This window comes from Passer montanus, unplaced genomic scaffold (assembly GCF_014805655.1).
Source record: "Passer montanus isolate IOZ18808 unplaced genomic scaffold, ASM1480565v1 scaffold50, whole genome shotgun sequence".
Classification (NCBI taxonomy): domain Eukaryota; kingdom Metazoa; phylum Chordata; class Aves; order Passeriformes; family Passeridae; genus Passer; species Passer montanus.
This window is the reverse complement of record NW_024369930.1, coordinates 5,370,647-5,389,206: the sequence shown is the minus strand read 5'-3', so window position 1 is coordinate 5,389,206 and position 18,560 is coordinate 5,370,647. Positions and strand designations below refer to the sequence as shown.

Genomic DNA, 18,560 nt, shown 5'->3' with positions numbered 1-18,560 from the left:
GCAGGTACAGCAGAGGCAGGGCTGTGGCTGGGACATGGACAGGGGCAGAAGGGCAGGAACTGGAGCTGAGGCAAAGGGACAGGGACTGGGGCAGAGAAATAGGGGCAAAAAGATAGGGGATGGGGCAGGTGTACAGGGACCAGGACATGGACAGGGCTAAAGGACAGGGGACAGAGCAGAGGGACAAAAGGATGGAAAAAGGCATAGAAGTAGAGATATTTGTGTTGAGGCTGAGAGACAGGAACAAGGAAACAAGGAGGGAGCAGGATCAGGGACTCAGGTGTCAGGGTGGGGAGTAAGGACTGGGACAGGGGAAAGGGCAGGGGCAGGGGAAGGGGCAGGGGCTGGGACCCGGGAGCAGAGCCAGGAGCAGAAGCTGGCTCCTGGACAGAAGGGCAGGGACAGGGCAGGGACAGGGACCCGGCGGCAGACAAAGGGCGGGCAGCAGAGCCCAGCTCGCAGCCCCCGTGTCCGCGGCGGCAGCACCGCACACCGGCGCGCAGAGCGAGGAGCAGGAGGAGCGGGCGGCGGCGGAGGAGGAGGAGGAGGAGGAGGGGAGGGACCTTCCCCTCCCTCCCACCCCGGCACCGGGGGAAATAAATTATTCCCAGCCCTCGCGCTCCCAGCTCCGTGCCCCGCACCCCGGCAGCGGCAGCGGCGGGGACGGCGCAGCCTTGGTCGGGCGCGGAGGGGCCGCCGGCGCCGGCGGCAGCAGCATGGAGCGGCGGCGGGGCGTCCCCGGGGGCTGGCCCTGCCTGCTGGCCGCCCTGGGTGCCCTGCTGGCGGCGGGCCGGGCGGCTGCTCCCCGCGCCCGCTTCTCGCCCTTCTTCTTCCTCTGCACCCACCACGGCGAGCTCGAGGGCGACGGCGAGCAGGGCGAGGTGCTGATCGCCCTGCACATCGCGGGCAACCCCGCCGCCTACGTGCCTGGCCAGGAGTACCACGGTAGGTGGCGGCGCCCGCCGCGCTCGGCGCTGCTCGGCCCCGAGTGTCCCGCGGGGAGGAAAGCGGGGGCAGAGCGGGCGCCCGGACGGGGACACACGCGGTCGTGTGCCGTGCCCCAGGGCAGCCCCGGTGCGGGGCTGGGCGGAGCAGCCCGTCCTGTCCGTGCGGGACCGTCCTCACCTGCCCCGGGCGCCGGGAGCGCCCCGTCCCAGCGCCGCGGCTCCCGCCAGGCGCAGCCCGGAGCGGAGGAAATTCCCAGTCCCCGCTCCTCAGCCGGCCCTGGGCCGGATCCAGAGCCTCGCAAGTTGCTGGCAGTCTGTCCCTTTCCCACTCCAGCGGCTGTCGGAGCACCGAGCGCATCAGCCTGTCCTAGGGCTGGCGGCTGCCATCGGGGCCCCGCCAGTGCCACCGCGAGTGTCACCGCGATGTGCCCGCTGAGGACGCGGCGCTCCGCCAGCCTGTTGCTCCCTTGCAGGTGCCAGGGGCGACAGCCGGGGGTCAGGCACTCACAGGTAGCTTTGGAGATGGAAGCAAGTGCCCAGAATTAATAATAATAATAAAAAAATCTACTTTTCGTAAGCGCCCAGGCGGAGGAGAATGAACAAGAAAGAACAGGCAAAGTTGCTCACGGAGTGGTGTCTCTGTCTGGGGGCTGTACTGGGAGAGGGGCACAGCCCGGGGCTGAGCGGGGCCTCGCAGGCAGGTGCAGTTCTGTGGGAAGCTGCTTTGGGCTGCAGAGTGCCCCTGGAAACCAGCGCTGTGCCACATCTCCACTGCTCTGTGTAGAAAACTTCCATGTGGGAAGCATTTTTTAATTCATAACGCTGGGAGACTGCTTAAGGCTATATTCGCTAATCCTTCTTCTTTCTTTTGTGTCTGTTTGGAGTTTGCAATGCTACAGAATAATAACAACTAATTCTGCAGTAGGCAAGTGGAATTCAGAGAAAATGACAATAAAGGTTTATTTCAAACACCTTGCTCAAAAGCAGACACTGTGTGATAGTCGCTGGCTAAAGATGGAATTAAACTTCTGACTTTGATATGTTCCAGCTCAAAATTTAAGTTTCAGGTAAATTATTGAATAATTGAGTTATGTGAAGAATCTAATTGAAATTTTTGCTGTAAAGACATAAACTCCAAACACATCAAATACTCATTTTCACACAGTATAAGGCATCCTGACGTTTTTGTCTGTGTGTAAGCTTTAACAGCATAGTTTTACCAGATTCATAGGAAACTTTTGATTTTGAAATACTACTGGCCTTTCTGAAAATCCACACATGTAAGTTTTATGACTTCAGCAGATGATTTTTTTTTCTTAGAACCTTAGATCTTACAGCCCATAATACACACTCAGGTTAGGTAAATTGCATTCAACCTGCTGAACCACAGATGTGCAGAAGGAAAAAAGAAGCTGGGATTTCCATTTTGCACTATTTTAAACGCTGGATTTTTAGAATAGCATTTCAACCACATAAATGACAGAATCGCCCATTTTCTCGCTGCTGCGTTTCCCCCCCAAGCCTTCAGCCCGTGTTTAAGCCTCTGCTGGTCTAGGATAGCGCCCTGTGTCGGGCAGGGCAGCGGCAGCGCGGCGGGCAGGGCTGTCCTGCTGGTGAGCAGCAGGGACAGAGGTTGTTTCTCCGGGGATGCTCTTCTGCAGCTCGCCCTTTCAAAAGGGTGTTTGGGTGTTGAAGCACCGGCTTGCGGAGCAGCCCTCCAGCTGCCGACCTTTCAGGTGGCCCAGGGTGCGTTTTCCGCCGCTGTTTTGCGTCTGACCGAGCGAAACGCGGCGTCTTTTAAATCTACCTCTGCGCCCCGCGGGGTTTCTCCCTGTCCGCTCTCTGGTTTTGCGGAGCTGCTGCTGCCCCGCTCGGGGAGCAGCTCGGGCATCGCGCCCGGAACCGGGAATCGCTCGGGCATGGCTCGGGCATCGCTCGGGCATCGCTCGGGCATGGCTCGGGCATGGCTCAGGCATGGCCCCCGGAGCCGGGCATGGCTCGGGCATCGCCCCCGGAGCCGGGCATGGCTCGGGCATCGCCCCCGAGCCGCTGCCGCCCCGGCCGGGCTGCAGCCGGCGCTGCCGGGGCCAGCCTGTGCCCGGGGTGCAGCCCAGCCTCTTGGGGTGCCTGTCAAAGCCAGAGCGCTCAGCAAGTGAAAAGAGATCGGACGCGTTCAAAGCACAGAAGGAAGTCCACAAGGCGAACTTGAAAACGAACTTGTTTACACGGTGCAAGGTGTAGGTACGCTCCTAATTTTTGTCAAACTTGCAACGGTGATTTCTTTTCAAATCTGTGCATTGATTAAAAACCTACCCATGCCAAACCGTGTCAAGAAGCACTGTCTATTTGCTATGCACAGTGCAGCAGACATATTCTTACACACTTAATCACACTTAATCAGTTAGGTACTTTGAAATATGTATTTTAAAATATAACAATTACCAATGTTAAATATAGCACAAGAAAAATCAATCCCAGAGTATACAATCTGAAGAAATAATTTGAAGCAACACGGAATTTTATATAATACAGTTTAATGATGCTGGAAAATGCCAGTCTGTACTGATTGAGAATTTATCATTTAAAAATAAAACTTTAAAGGTGTTCTTGCAGGGACACAGAGCAGGGGTTTTGATATGCTGCACAGAAGCACGGGACAAAGGGAGATTTACGTATCTACAATGAAAACTCACCTGCTCAGAGAGTCTATTAAAATGCTCTGAATCTTTGCAAGTTCCAGTGAGGCCCTGTTTTAGTGCCCCTTCATTCTACAGGAACAGGTGCCAGCAGCATCCAAGAACATCGAGTTCAAAGAGGAGGGAATTGGATGAAACCATATGCCAAGGGCTGGATGAGAAAAAATTCTGATTAAAAAAAATCAGCCGCTGACTTTCTGCTAATTTGTTTAGACATTTCCTTGGGCACTCAGAGGGGGAGTCAAACCACTGTGCAGCCAGTGGAGCTGTGACAGGGGCTCTCGGCCCTTTGCCCGTGTCCCTTGTGCTGCCCAGCACGACGGGAGAGGAGCAGCATGTGTTGCAGAAGACACTTGCCTGGGAAGCACAAGAGCTTCTGCAAGGGGCTTCTCTGGCACCCTGAATCTGGCATTTTATTTCCCTGTGCCTCTGAATTTCATAAGTAAAACAAAGGCAGTGATATTCCCTACTTATGCATAGTTAAATTAGATACATTAGGATTTAGCACTCCTCTCCAAATACTTAAAATTACTCCAGATTTGGCCCTACTCCTGCAAACAGTAAGTATTTAATCACTGATTGAATAGGGCCAGACCCACGCTGCATATAAATATGCTCTTTTATATAAGAGAACTGACTTGATACATCAGCAAACAATTTTATTACCTTTGGCAGACTTTTATTCCTTGAATTAGCTTATTTCAAATGTAATTAAGTCCTTGAGCTGGCAAAGCACTTATGGGCTTGCTCAAATGCAAACTGACAAAGTGTGCACTGGTTAATGTAGGCACCTGCTCAGCTTCCTTCCAGCCAAGGGGTGGCTGCATGTTCAGGGAGCAGCATCAGGGCTTGCCTGGCTTGCTTGCAGCTTTCCTGGTAGATAGGGATGATCCTCTTTTGGTTTTCTCCTGGGTTTTCCTCTGTAATATGCAGAGTAGAATATAACTTCTTAGGGAAAAAATCAAGCCAAAACCAGTACAAATTGAAAAATTTTATACATGTCTATTTGGGTTTATTTGCAAGCTGCAATTGATTTTTTTAATCCATGTCAATGTACCTTCAGTGCTGAGAGCATGTACAATGATTTACAGGCAGATAAGTACATTGGAACTGCATAAAGAAATAAGGATAAACTTGACTGAACATTGAGTCTTTAGTGACCTTAATCACAGAAAGCTCAAAATGAACAGTCAGATTTGTGTGTTAAAAAAATACAAACGGATTATCTTTACACTGTATTTGTTCTTATCCCTAAAGATTTTTTTGCTGTCACTGCAAACAGTTCCTTTTTCCCAAGGTTTCAAATTTAGATCTTTTAAGAAAAACTTTTAACTGTTTTCCCATGATTGATGCTAAAAAACTCATCATTCTGCCCTTAAAATAGTTTTCTTTAGTGGGACTTGAGTTTCTATTTCACTCTCCATTGTTCCTTTTTTTTTCAAGAAAGGACTAACCTCAGTCCCCAAATGTTATCAGTTTCCATCTATGACTGCTACTATTCTTAGATATACTGTATATTGTCTAGAATGGTTGCTGTGATAGGTTGTAAAAAAATAGTTTTCAACTATTTTAAGTGGTATTTGTACACTCTTTCAGCACTGATAAAAAATTGTTTAAAGTCTATCCAATTCCACCTTTGTTACTAACCACTGTGTTTTAGAAATACAGATTGTGACTTAGTACCTATTTTCATTAGGATTGCTTACATTTCTGATAGACATTTTCACTGTAATTTCTTGTTGTTCAGATCATTATTGAATAAAAACCTGTTTGAGTTTGATGCAAAGGAAGGGAAGAAAAAAACTCCTGGAATTTATGTAGTGCTGCTGCTTGAGGTATAATCAGGGTTGTAACTGAGTGGCAGAAACTCAGGCATGGATACTTTCTGTACCAGTTATGCTGAGGTGTAGAAGCTTTTAGTGAGTCAGTAGAAGTGAATAATGCACAGGAAGTGATGTTAGTGCTGTGGTAACAGAGGAGCAGATTTGTGTCTCTGTTTTCAGCATCAGCCCAAGAACCAGGTCAGCTTCTTGAGCCTTTTGCAGGTTATTCCCTCAAAACCTTTCATCTCACCCACTCACACCCTCCTCTGATCTCTGGAAGAATGGAGACTTCCATCAGTTTCTGTTTAAAATTAAAGTGTGGCTCGTGGGAGTCCAGTTAGCTCCAGGGATTATTTTAGAACTCTTCTCTTAAGGGACCTTTACATGAACAACCTGAGTCTGGGGATAGGTAGCAATGGAGAGGGAGTTGTTAGGAAAGGTGAAGAGCCTTGGTCTCTCCTCTGAGGTCCCCAGCAATATCTTGCAGCTACATAAGGGTTTCATAGGACATAAAAATTTCACCTTGGGTCAGCATTTACTAAAAATGCCTCCATCCAGCAGAGCCTCCAGAGCGCACTCTGCTGTGCTGTATTTAGGATTTTCTTGCATAAAGTGAGCTTTGCAAAACGAAGGCTGATCTATGAGTACCGTGGCCTGTCTGAAAGTCTCAGATCTGAGCCTTACTTAGGATGTTATTGAGGCAGTATGAGTTTCTATGTCTTGATGTTGACCAATGCCTTGTCTATATTTCTGAAGCTCTTGTCTGGCCCCAAAGTTCATGTGGTGTGTGTTTGCAAATTTTAAAGAGTTGTGCTTTTAGGATCTTGTGACAAGAAACTGATGAAGAGTGCCAACCTTAAAAGAGAAAGGTAGGCAAGTTTGCAACTGACAGCCTCTTACAGACTGTGTTTTTCTAGGGAAGATGTTAAATTTCAACGGTTTTGGCTGTCATCACTAATTTGTGGGCATCATAAGCACCAGCAGATGGCCCAGCCAAAGATGTAGTCAGGCAGGGATTGATGAAAGGAGGTAGAAGGTCCACAAAGGCCTAAATGAGCCTTTCTTGCAAATTTGCAGAAGAGATGTAATCTCCAGTTAAATCCTTTCTCCCCTCATCAGGGGGCTGCTCCCCCCTGCAAAGGAGACTTGATTGCCCCAAATAACAGAAATCAAAGCCAGCATGGCGTGCTGGCCTGACCCACATTAGGGAGGTGACATCTGACTGTGGGACAGACACGGCATTGTTGGTATTGGGGTCCGTGTAGGGTTAGGGTTAGCACTGGGGACATGAAAAGATGATCTCTGCCTCAGTGAGTTCACTGTCCAAGGCCTGGGGCTGCTGGGGGACTGGCATGTGTATGAACCTTGCTTATGGCACCCAGTCAAGGAATAAAAGAAACCTGTAAATGGTTAAAGGGTGCAAAAATACTGTTTCAGTGAGAGTGTTGCACATATTTTCTGCTTTCTGAGAGAGAAAAATAGAGATATTTTCTAACATGAGTAATTTATCTGTGGAATTCATTGCCAAAATCTGTCCATGTAAACTGCTTTTAAGTAGAAATCTCTAACACGTATTTTTCTTATGAATAATTAATATTTGCAATTGCATATAATTATGTATATATATATGTACTGTTCATAATAATATAATATATATTATATATATAATATTGTGTACATATAATATATACACTACATATAGTGTATATGTATGTATGTGTGTGTATATATATATATATATATATATATATATATAACGAGAGATAAACTTTCAAGATCAAAGGTGACCAGTAAATGATTTATGAGTCTGTTACTTTGGCATGGTGGTGTGTAGGACATTTCTCCATTTCCTGCACTGAAAATTCCACCAAACATTTGTTCTTTCATTAGGTAGAACAGGGCGAGACTGTGAGGCTGGCATCACGTCTCATTTTCCTTATTATTGCCTTGATCTGGATTTTGGAGACCACTTCTTTTGAAATTCTATAGCTTTTTATGGTGGTGCAATACTAGGGTATTTGCATATTGACTGGTTGAAGTATGGTTTTCAATCTGATAATAGCTGTGGTGAGGCAGCTGGGATGGCTTCAGATGCAACCTTTATTTGCATTGTGTGTCTCATGCCCTCCAGCTGTGGTTTAGATTTGTCATGAGTGTTTGCTGCATGGAGAGGGAAGGAAATGGCACTGTCTTACCTCAGAATAAGCAACCTTTCATACCAGCCCTTGTTATGAGAATTTCAATAGTCTCTGATGAAAGGTTCAGTCTTTCTAACATGCTTCCTTTCTTTGTCTTAACATTTCCTGCCTTTTCATTGGGCATGAAAGGTGCACAGAGTGCAATGTGTGTCTGGAATGTTTGTGTAATTCCCACCTTTTTTTCCCCCACCAGCTGGGACTCACCTCTGGGATAAACACAGGACAAACCCTGTAAGTGCAACCTGTGACGTCTGTCAAAGCACACTAGCAAAATGCATGGGGAAAGTCCTTCCTAGGCTGTCCAGACGATGCCTTCTTGTTAGGCTGGTAGTCTTCCTCCCTTCCTCCTTCCCTTAGGTCTGTCCTGGAAACCGAAGGCCATAGCATGTGTCACACAGTTCCTGCTGTGCTCTGCCAATGGACAGTGGCATCATGGAGACAAAGATCTGTCAGGTCCCTGCCCACAGGACCTTCTCCAGGTCCCTTCAGTGCTCAGATGTGTCCCACATCTTACTCTTTTCCTTAAAGAAGAGAAGGGTCAAGAGAGTGGGTTTTTGTTTTGTTTTAATGTATCTGTCACTAAACCTTTGCCTTAAATAAGAGCATGCTGGAAGTGTGCATATCCTGCATGGAGAGGGAGTTCTGGGCTTTGTGGGGGCATTAAGGTTTGTACCTGTTTATTCTACAGTCCAGGATCAGGCATTACTCTGTCCCCCTGCAGCTGGAGAGGTCTTGGCTGGGGCTGGAGATGGGAGCCATGGCCAGGCACAGAGCCACAGGCTCCTTGCCATTGTGCCCTGCAACCATCTGGAGTGGCTGCTGCCTCCGTGGCATCAGTGTTTCCTGGGCAGCTGGGCTCAGCTTAGCTCCAGGCTGAGGCACCTGTGGGCTTGGTCTGTGTCTCAGCAGCCTCAGCATCACCTGCGTCACTCCGGGCTCCCTGCACTGTGGTTGTTGGCTCCTCATCCTTGTCCTGCTGCTGCCAGCAGGGCTTTCTGTTTGGGCATGCTGTGTGGTTCTTGCTGGTAGAGATCTCCCCAAGGCTCCTCTCTGTCCACCCGAGGGGGATCCTTGGTCTTCCCACGGAATCAGGACATTACTGACTGCTACCTTTTAGTGTTTCCTCATGACCTATTGTAAACAATGTTTTTTATGTGAACATCTCAGTCAAGAAAGGAGGATGTGTCCTGGGGGGCTGGACATGAGTGACCTGTGAAAGTTGCTGGGGCGCAGGAAGAGAGTTCAGGCACTCTCCCAAGGGCTTTTACACCAAAGTGAAGATTGGTACAGTCTTTATAACAACCCTCTTGCCATATTTTTCCATCCTGGGAACAAAACAGAAGTGGCTGTTCCCTGCTCCTCTCTAGCACTTTGATATTAATGTTGGTTGTGAGAGTTTCACAAGCATCTCCTTGGGAAGGGAAATCAATGGCACTTTTCCAGACTGTGTCTATTGAAGTTCAACCTGCAGGAGCCCTGAGTCTGACAGCAGACAAGGAATCCATCTCCCTTCAAGCGCAAGCTTTACCTTACACTACCCTGTCTTACATTCTGCCTCTCCCCACTTTCTTTCAAACTTCTACACTGACCTTCCTAAAATTTTGTGTGCTGCAGGTTTCTCTCTGTGCTGTGCAAGTGCTTCGGTGCATGCCCAAGTTCTGTCCCAGTTCCCCGTGTTTGGGGTGACAAACATCCCAGTGTGTGTCCAGCCCTGCAGTGGGACCAGCGCTCCCCACAGAGCCTCTGAGGGGGTACTCTGCTGCCAGGAGGGTGTCCCTGCCTGGGGACAGCCTGTCCCCAGCTCCTTGCTGAAGGGCTGGTGCCAGCAGGGGAGCATCAGATGGGTGGTGGCCCTGCATGCCTTCACCCCCTTCACCGCCTCTCCTCTGCCTTTCTTCCTGCTCAGAGGGAGCAGCTCCAAGGCAGAGTATTTGACTGAGATGCCCAGAGTAAGATTTTGTTTAGTTTTGCTAGATGAGAGGTGTTATTATTAAACTCAGCCTTCTGGATGTTTGGGTTGACTGGGTGCTGGACATATTTGTGAAGCCAGGTGTAAAACTATTGCTGTGTCTCTCCTGGAGCAGAAGCCTTGGGGCGTGCAGCCATGCAGGGTGGCTGCTGTTCTCTCTCCTTGCTTTTGCAAGATGCAGCAGAGGGGGAACTGGAGTGTCCTTGGTCTTATGCAGCAGGGTGAGCATTTTATTTGTCAGAGATGGGGCTGAAGGTCTCTGTGTGTTTCCCAGAATGGCTTCGACTCACACGCATGGGTTTGTGACTGCTTGTTTCCCACCCGAGACAGGGCCATGCTCATTGGTCTGAGGGAACTGAGCTATAAACCAGGCTGAGGGGAAATGCTAAGAGCTCTTGCATCATGCTTAGCAAAATTTTGATTGTCTCAGATTAGACAGTTATTTATTCCTCCCCATGTCCACTTGAAGGGCAGATTGTAAATAAACAGGTATGGCCCAAGAGAGCTGAGACAAGAAAAGGGTCTGCCTGCCAGCCCAAGCTGCAGCTGTGTTTGTGTCTCCTACTGTCCCCTTCACCATTCCTTGCTGCCATGGATGGCTGGATGCTGGCACCTATCCCATGTCCCCTTCCAGAGCCTGGCTGCAGTGTGTCTGTACACTGAGAGGTCCAGCTGGTGAAAAGCACACAGAATAAGGGACTTCACTGTTTCCCTCTTTCCAGCTCTTCAGTGTGATTTTTGAGAGTGCCGTTAGATAATCAAAAGTTGGCAAAGAAAAAAGCCAAATTTTCCTCTGTACAGGGAAATCCATCAAGCAAGCTCCTTTTCATGCACAGGCATGCATCCAGAAGCAAATGCTGCTTTCCCTTCCTCATCCTGCTGCATCCTGCCCCATCTTGGATTTGAAGGGATTTTCATATTGGTTGTCCACAAGTGGCATATGTAAATTTCTCCTTGGGAATGTGTGGGAGAATAGTGAAAGTTGACTGTCTGCCTGTGTGCACATGATAATGAAGAAGAGGGAAGGAAATGGGAAAAGAGAAAGAACAGAACACTCGCTGCCCAGAAGACTTGAAATCTGGGAGTATTTTTCTCTATGGCTGTGAGGTAGTTTGTGGTCATGTCATTCAACAATTCTGGTAGAATATTCATAAATGAGATAGGAGGATGCAGAAAATCAGCTTTCCTGGGCAGGAGGCCTGTGCTCTTGCAGGAAAATGCTTCATGGAGGAGCTCTGTCTTCCCATGTGGATCCTGCGTGGGGGAGCTCTTCCTGTGCTAGAAATGTAAGTGATGGGTGGGTGATCAGCCTTTTTAACATCTGAAAACAGCGGTGTGACCCTCTGTGGCCTCTCTTCAGTCAGGCCCTGGGATGTGAGAAGTCATTCATCATCATGGGGCTTGGCAAGGTCTCTGCCATTTGCCTTCCACTGTTCCCACTGCTCTCCAGGACAATACAATGCATAGGAAAGAACAAGAAATATAGATAATATTTATCTTTCTGGCTAAACAAGCTGTGGTTTCCAGCACACAATAACCTTCCAGTGTTCCTATCTCACAGGGGAAATGCATTGCTAGAAAAAAACAACAGTCCTTCCAGAATTAGACGCATTCATCTGGACATTGGATGAAATGATTATTATAGCAAGAACTGCAGAGAAGCAAAAAAGCCAAACTGGTGAAGGCAAAGGTCCTGGTTTAACAAACTGTTGTCCAGCCTTGCAGTGCAGCAGTTTGTGGGTATGCCAGGTGTCAAAATCAAAGAATCAGTATTTAAAAGTGCTTAAAAAATTAGTTCCTAGATGTTTGGAAAAAAGAATCCCTGGCTGGAGTTCAGTGTTGAGCATTTTTTTTCAACAATTGCAACAATTCTTCTGACTCTGGCCCAAAACAAGTGTATTCTTCAGAACCTCATTCAGATTACTACAAAGATCCAAAACCTCTGGCAAATTTTTTTTATGTTTTCCAAGTATTATAGTTCATTTGCTTTTGGCTGATATCTTGTCAGATAGTTTTTCAAGCTGATATTATTCTTGCATGAGGAATTCAAAGCACAAACACAGGCTGGGTGGAGAATAGATTGGGAGCAGCCCTGAGGAGAAGGACTGGGGGATGCTGGTGGATGAGAAGCTGGATGTGAGCTGGCCATGTGTGTTCACAGCCCAGAAATCCAAACGTGTCTTGGCTGCATTCAAAGCAGCTCAGTGGTCAGCAGGGTGAGGGAGGGGATTCTGCCCCTCTGCTCCACTCTCACAAGATCCCACCTGAGTTCTGCATCCAGATCTGGGGTTCACAACATAGGAAGGACTTGAACCTGTTGCAGTGAGTCCAGAGAAGGTCCATGGAGATGATCGGGGGTTGGAGCACCTCTCCTGGGAAGACAGGCTGAGAAAAATGGGGCTGTTCAGCCCAGGGAAGATAAGGCTCTGAGGAGACCTCAGAGCAGATTTCCAGTGTCCACAGGTGGCCAGCAAGAGAGCTGGAGAGGGGTTTTCACAAAGCCATGTCGTGACAGGAGAAGGTGGAATGGCTTCAAACTGAAAGAGGACAGGTTTAGATTCGATACTAAGAAGAAGTTATTTGCTGTGAGGGTGCTGAAACACTGAACAGATTGTCCATGGAAGTTGTGGATGTCCCATCCCTAGAAGCATTCAAGGCCAGGTTGGATGGGGCCTTGAGCAGTCTGGGCTAGTGGAAGGTGCCCCTGCCCATGGCAGGGGGATTGCAACCAGGTGATATGTAAGGTCCCTTCCAAGCAAAACTCTTCTATGATTCCCTAAATTTATTTAGTTGGAATTTCCATGTCCATCATTAATTAATTTGTCTGATTTTGTCAAAGACAAAAACTGATAATGTACTTGAATAGAATTTGGTAAGATTTTTAATGGAAAATGGGGAGAAGTGAAATATTTTAAATATATTACTGTTATTTTCAAATTATAGTTCTTATTTTTGTTTTGGAAAGGTATATTAATTGTGAAACTGACTGAAAAAAAAGAAGTTACATGCATAATCAGAAAATGGAATGAGACTTTTCTGCTTGAACAAAAGTCTTTATCTAATTTTTTTAGGTTCATTGAAGATTTTCATATTGACCTAACTGATATTTTAATTTATTTTTTTGTGCCAGATCCTGCAGTACTTCTTTTATGGTGGCCCAAGCTGATCTCTTTTCCTTTCTTTTTCTTTTCATTTTGGTCACTGAACCAAAAATCAAACAGTTCTACTTCTGACAAGTTGACCATTTAATTTCCGGCCACTGCACAGATCTGATTCAGACCCCTCTCCTTGTGTTTGTTCCCAAAATAAATTGCAGAATCATAATTCACTCTTTAAGGTGGAGAAGGGCAGTTGGTAACAATACTAACATTTCCAAGGTAACAAACTCGTGTTTTCTGTAATGATGCCTGTGGTTGCTGTGTGGCTATTAATGTGTAAGTTGACTACATTTTCCTTTACATCTAGTAATTTTTCAGTTCTCTTTTTCAGCAGAAATCTTTTCTGTGTTGCAGTGTTTTGAAAAAAGGCTTAGAAGAGATCTCTCACTTGCCTTCTGCAGCAGTGTAATGTCTTAAAGGGTAGTCCTTCTGCTTCTGATCTGGAAAACCTGTTGCAGGACATGTACAGAATTGTGGTTCATTGAACTAGACAAAGGGACATTCAAGTCTTTAAAATTATCTGTTTTCTTCACAGAATAATATTTACAGCTTGTCCACCTCAAACAGAGATGAACTGCTGAGAGCAGATGTAGAAAATGCGTTTCAGAGATGCGGGTTTATTTCCTTCAGGGAAGTGATCCCTGTGTTCTTTATTGCCCTGCTTTTCCTTCAACATGTAGTTAATGCAGTTGTGAAGTACAAAGGAGTTTCAGCAGAGCTGTGATGTTTGCAGCATTTGCCTCAGCCAGCAGAGATGAAAAGGTGTGGGTTTGGCTGGAGCTGGCAGCACCAGTCCCTCCCCAGCCTCAGGCAGCCCGGATTACTCTGTGGACCTTTTCACTCAAAGAGATGTAAGTTTTGTTTCCTCAAGTGGTAGCAGATGTTAGGGAGCCTTTATGCTACTCATCACTGACAGAACGCCAATGCCATGGCATCTGGCTGTTTTCTTTGTACAAATGGTGTTTTCAAACTCTAAACTGTCTTTGAGCAGTGGTGCTGATGGATTACATGCTGACTACTCTTCTTCTGGGACCTTACCCAAAACCCCAATGAACAACTCCCCCCCAAGTGCCCTTTGCCCAATTAGTGAGATTACAGTAGAGAGCAAATCCTCCTACTAATTGCAATATTTTCCATTTGAGAAAGCACATTGTAAAATTAATAACATTACGATATTTCTTTTGATTGCATTTCACTAACTGCTAAGAAACACTAGTGAGTGACTTGCACTGTAACTAGTGACCTTTCATTCCAGATTTACAAAGCTTGGACTTTTTGCAGTTACCAAGTATTTTCTACATACAAACAGTCAGAAACAGGAAACCTTTTTTGTTCTAATTGATGTATTTTATCTAGAGCATGTAGATTTTTCATGAGGCGCAGAACTCATACAGATGCTAGTAAGCATAATACCTCAAATCTTCAGAATGGTCAAATTGTTGACAAACCAAAATTGCTTGTTCTGTCTTGGAGTGTGCCAACTTTTAGCACTTCAGGGAGGTGAGGACTGTCACCACCAGGGAAGAGGATCAGTGCCAGCAAAGCCCACAGCTCCTTGATGCATCCTGCAATATGAGTGATGCATTGCAAAATCTTTGGACAGGGGGACAAGATTTAACCCTGCTCTCTTCTTGAAGATTTTCCTAACTTACTCCTTGTGGAGAACATCTGGATGGCAGTTTCCATCCCTCTTGGGGTAGTGCTGCACTGGGGCAAGGCTGACTGTGGCATCCCGGTGCAGGCAGGTGAGGCAGAAGAGATGACCACATGTGAGGGAGCAGTCAGATTTTCAGTTTACCCAGTTTTCCCCCCTCTTCTCTCCTTTTTCATAATGCTGGGCTCATTGCTCAGGGATTTACCATCCACAGCTTCCTCGTAGTGACTTCCCCCCACACTGCTGGGCAGATGTGTCAGTGGGAAAAACATTCACTGGTCAAATGATCTGGAAGAGGTTCCAGCTGCATGCCAGCTCAGTTCTCATCCCTTCTGCTGAATTTAACATGTGTTTGTTATGGTTAGCATGCAGAGTGCTTCTAATTTGTTTGAATTAGAGGGGAATCATCCTCTTTGTGCTTTTTTTACATCAAGAACACTATGCTCTGGTATTAAGAGAGATTGATGCCTTTGTAATTAACCAGGCCAGAATTTGATGGACCTTTTAATTGTGGGTTTTACTTATGAGTATCTTATATAGGTATTTACCTTTAAGACAAATTGGGAACGAAGATAATAACACGTTGCATTTTCTCCATTATTTTTGATTAATTTGGAAATTTTTAGGTATAATTAAATTATAATAATACATTTCTTTTAATTATACACATAAGAGCATGTTCTGTGATATTCTTTGTTAATGCCTGTCTATTTAACTCTTTCTTGAGCTTTTCTGTTGCAGGCAATCAGGTTGCTGCTAGGATAAATAGCTACATTTTGGGTGGCTAAACATTTAATGTGGTCTTCAGAATCAGAGGAGGTGCCTCAAGGAAATATATGTGAGAGACCTTAATATGTATTTCGGGGACCTGGGTCTGTAGCAGCTGTTTATTACGTTTAATGTGTGCATCATGGCAGCCTAATGCAATGCCTGTCATGTGCCAAAAGATAGCTCTGCTGTCTGCTGTTTTATAATCCCCCTGTAATATCTCCCAGAAAGACCATGTTTCAGTGGCTTAGATCTGGCTCAGGCTTTGTATTGGTGGGGGCACTTTTTATGTGGTACAAAGCTGGTAGTATATTGGGCAGGAATTAGGAATTACTAGGAAATCTTCCAGTTCTACTGAAAGAATAGAAAAAGAAAAAATAAACCAAAACAACACCGCCCTCCCCCCCAAAAAAAAAACCAAAACAAAAAACACAAAAAACCCCACCAAAACAAACAAACAAACCAACCCAAATGTGTCCTGGGATTTGTTTAAATATAAACTTCCTTAAATTTGTACCCAGGGGCTCAGGGTCATTTTTACTTTCCAAGAACACAAAACTTTGGAAGGATGCAAAGGTAGCTGAAGTTTTTGTGACCTATTCACTCTAGGAATACCTTTTGTTGAATTTGTAGCCTGTGCTACTTAACAAGCTACAACCTGGAACCTTTTCCTATGAGAAATGGAAGAAGAAAGAAACGTTTCTCCAACTTACAGAAAGATTTTTACATATTAACTATAAATATATTGCAACTGAATGCTTTTAAATTAAATAAAGCCTCTTGCTGTCTCTGCAGAAATAAATTGGGCAAAGGGATTTATCCAGGGTATTTCAGTGAGATGAATGGAGAGATATGTCCATCACCACTAACGTGATGGTTATTCCTTCTAAATATAAACTGATAATATTATATATTAAAGGCTTGATTATACCGTTAAGAAGATTAGTACATTTAAACAGAAAATAAAGGCTTATGTGCCCTAAATGTGAAACTAAAAGGAGAGGGTTTTATATATGGCACTATCCAACATTCAGTACTTTTGAACAAGGTGTTTTCCCCTTGGTAAATACCTGTAAGGAATAATCACTGCATGCTGCCTCTGGGAATAGGTGAGATGCCTTAAGTCTAATCTCTTTCAAAGTGGTAATTTAAATATATGCAGGTATTAATCTTGGCCTGTTTGGGGGTATTTATTGGAGTAAGCATAATGATGGCATGTGATCATATCCACAAGGTCAGTTTTCTGTCTCATCTGTTTTATGTAAGTGTTTGGGATATCTTTTAATTGCAGAAACTGTGGCAAAGCTATAAAAAAATATGTGTCAGAAGGGGAAAAAGGATTGATGATGTCTCTGTGATATTTCTCTGAACCAGATCTATGAATTTAAAATATTTAACACATATTAAAGATTTCATCGTCTTTTAATATTGTGCTTGACTTACACAGCACTGTCTCTAAGGACATTGTATCTGAATCTTCTGACGGTATTGAATTTATGACATTGAATTTAAGACTTTTGTGCTCATGTCATGAAGCTTGTTAGGTAGTGTTTAACATGTCTTCTTTTTAATTTTTATTTTTTTTAATTCTTGTTCTTTATAATGTAGTAGTTTTTCTCGGTGAAAGATTTATAGTGCTGATGGGGAAGACTTGCAGTTATCTCCTGATAGATAGCACTTCTTGATTTCCTTTTATACTTCTCTCAAATTAGATATTCTGCACCTTAATCACAACATCATCTTAGTTACTTTATCTTTTAAGAGTAAAAGCACTGCAATTATAAATTAACTTAGAAATATCATCAGATCTTCTGCCTCAGGGCTTGTCTTTGTTTCTGACTCAAGCATTGCTCCATGGTCAAGTCCTGTCCAGAGACAAAAGCTGCTTAATTGAACCCGGGGGGGGCTGCAGTTTGATGGGCTGCTGTGTCTGGAGGCAGAGCTGGAGCTGTGCTCACCACTGCCCTGTTTCCCTGGGGCTGGACACAGCCTGTGCCTGCACCAGGGCTGCCAGAAAACGTGCAGGCACCCAAGGTGCTGTGGGGGTCAGAGTTAAACACCTGCACTTCAGAGGCCAAATCATGGAGTTATGGACTGCCAGGTGTGTTGACCTCCAGGTCTGTGGCTTTTCCCCCCGTTTGTTGCTCGGGACCCCATTGGAGCAGTGCCAGCCCCCCGAGCCCCTCTGGCTGCTGGCAGCACATCCCCCTGCCCAGCACTGGCAGCGCTTGCACTGGAAGGGGATGTCAGGTCTGGCCTGGGCTGAGATCCTTGGAATTTTCTGCCCTACTTCCCCACGGGCTGGCTGGTGCCAAGGGGAAGGGCTGCCTGCCCCCTCCTGTCCCTCGGGACAGCTTTTCCTGTCTGTTTTTGAGGCTGGGAGCTGAGCATAGAGCTGGCCCTTCCTGGGGCTGTCTATGCTTTTTGTGCTGCCTGTTGGAACTCTTCAAATCCATATTCTCTGAAATACTAAAATCTCCTGAACTTCAGTAGCTTTTACATCCCTGCAAGAGCTGCCATCCTTTAAACACCTGAACTTTCCTTTACTCACAGTGGTTGTTGGTACCATTGCATACTAATGTCCCAAATATCAAAATGTCCCTGTATGTATTTTTTGCCTCTGTTGCTTTGGTGTTGTTATCATTGGCATAACAAGACATTGTAGACCAATAAGCTAAATAAATGTTGTTTACACTGCTGTGGTGTGGTTGCCTTTTCTGCATGCTCATCCTTGCAAATCAATATGTTTTTCCTGGTGCAGGACACTCTCCTAGGGTACTGTCAGTACACTGTCTGTCCTCCTTCCTTTGGAATGTGTTAGTTAATGTTGGTTAATCAAATGTCACAGGGATATAAGTCTCAAAGATGTGAAAGATATGAAAGCTTGATGGTGATTGGTGGCCAGCAGAGCAAAAGGACCCAGGGTCATGCCATCACTAAAAGTGAAGGCAGTCAGGTGAGCTCAGCTATTTATTAGCCCTAGGAGAACACAGAAAGAGAGGGGATGTCCCAGGCACAGAAACTCTTTAGTAAGACTCTGCTGTGCCCTACAGACACTGGGGAATGCTGCCATGAGGGACTGATCCCCACTGAGAACAGCTGAAAATGAAAACCACCCTCGAGGCACAGGGTGCTGGGCAGCAGGGCATGGCTGTCCTGGGGCTTGCTCCATGGTCAGCAGGGCCTGGGGAACGTGGGGCCCTGTCCTGGGGGAGCAGAGGGTGGTAGTGATGGGGAGAGAGGCCTCTCCACTGGGGTGGGCATGGGTGGGGGTCCCCAGGGCAACAGGGGTACCCCAGCACCAGGCAGCCTCAGCTCCCACCAAGGCCCATAGGAGCAGCAGTGGG

The 18,560-nt window shown here is 46.0% G+C and overlaps 1 protein-coding gene across 2 annotated transcripts in view; it reads left to right on the top strand.

Moving 5' to 3' along the window:
* The first annotated feature begins 703 nt into the window (after positions 1-703).
* Positions 704-18,560, top strand: part of RELN (reelin) — a 279,911-nt gene continuing 262,054 nt past the window's right edge. For both annotated transcript variants that reach the window (XM_039723749.1, XM_039723748.1), the window contains exon 1: positions 704-945. In XM_039723749.1, the coding sequence (XP_039579683.1) occupies positions 717-945 (229 nt within the window). In that variant the 5' untranslated portion in view covers positions 704-716. The remainder of the gene's footprint in view (positions 946-18,560) is intronic.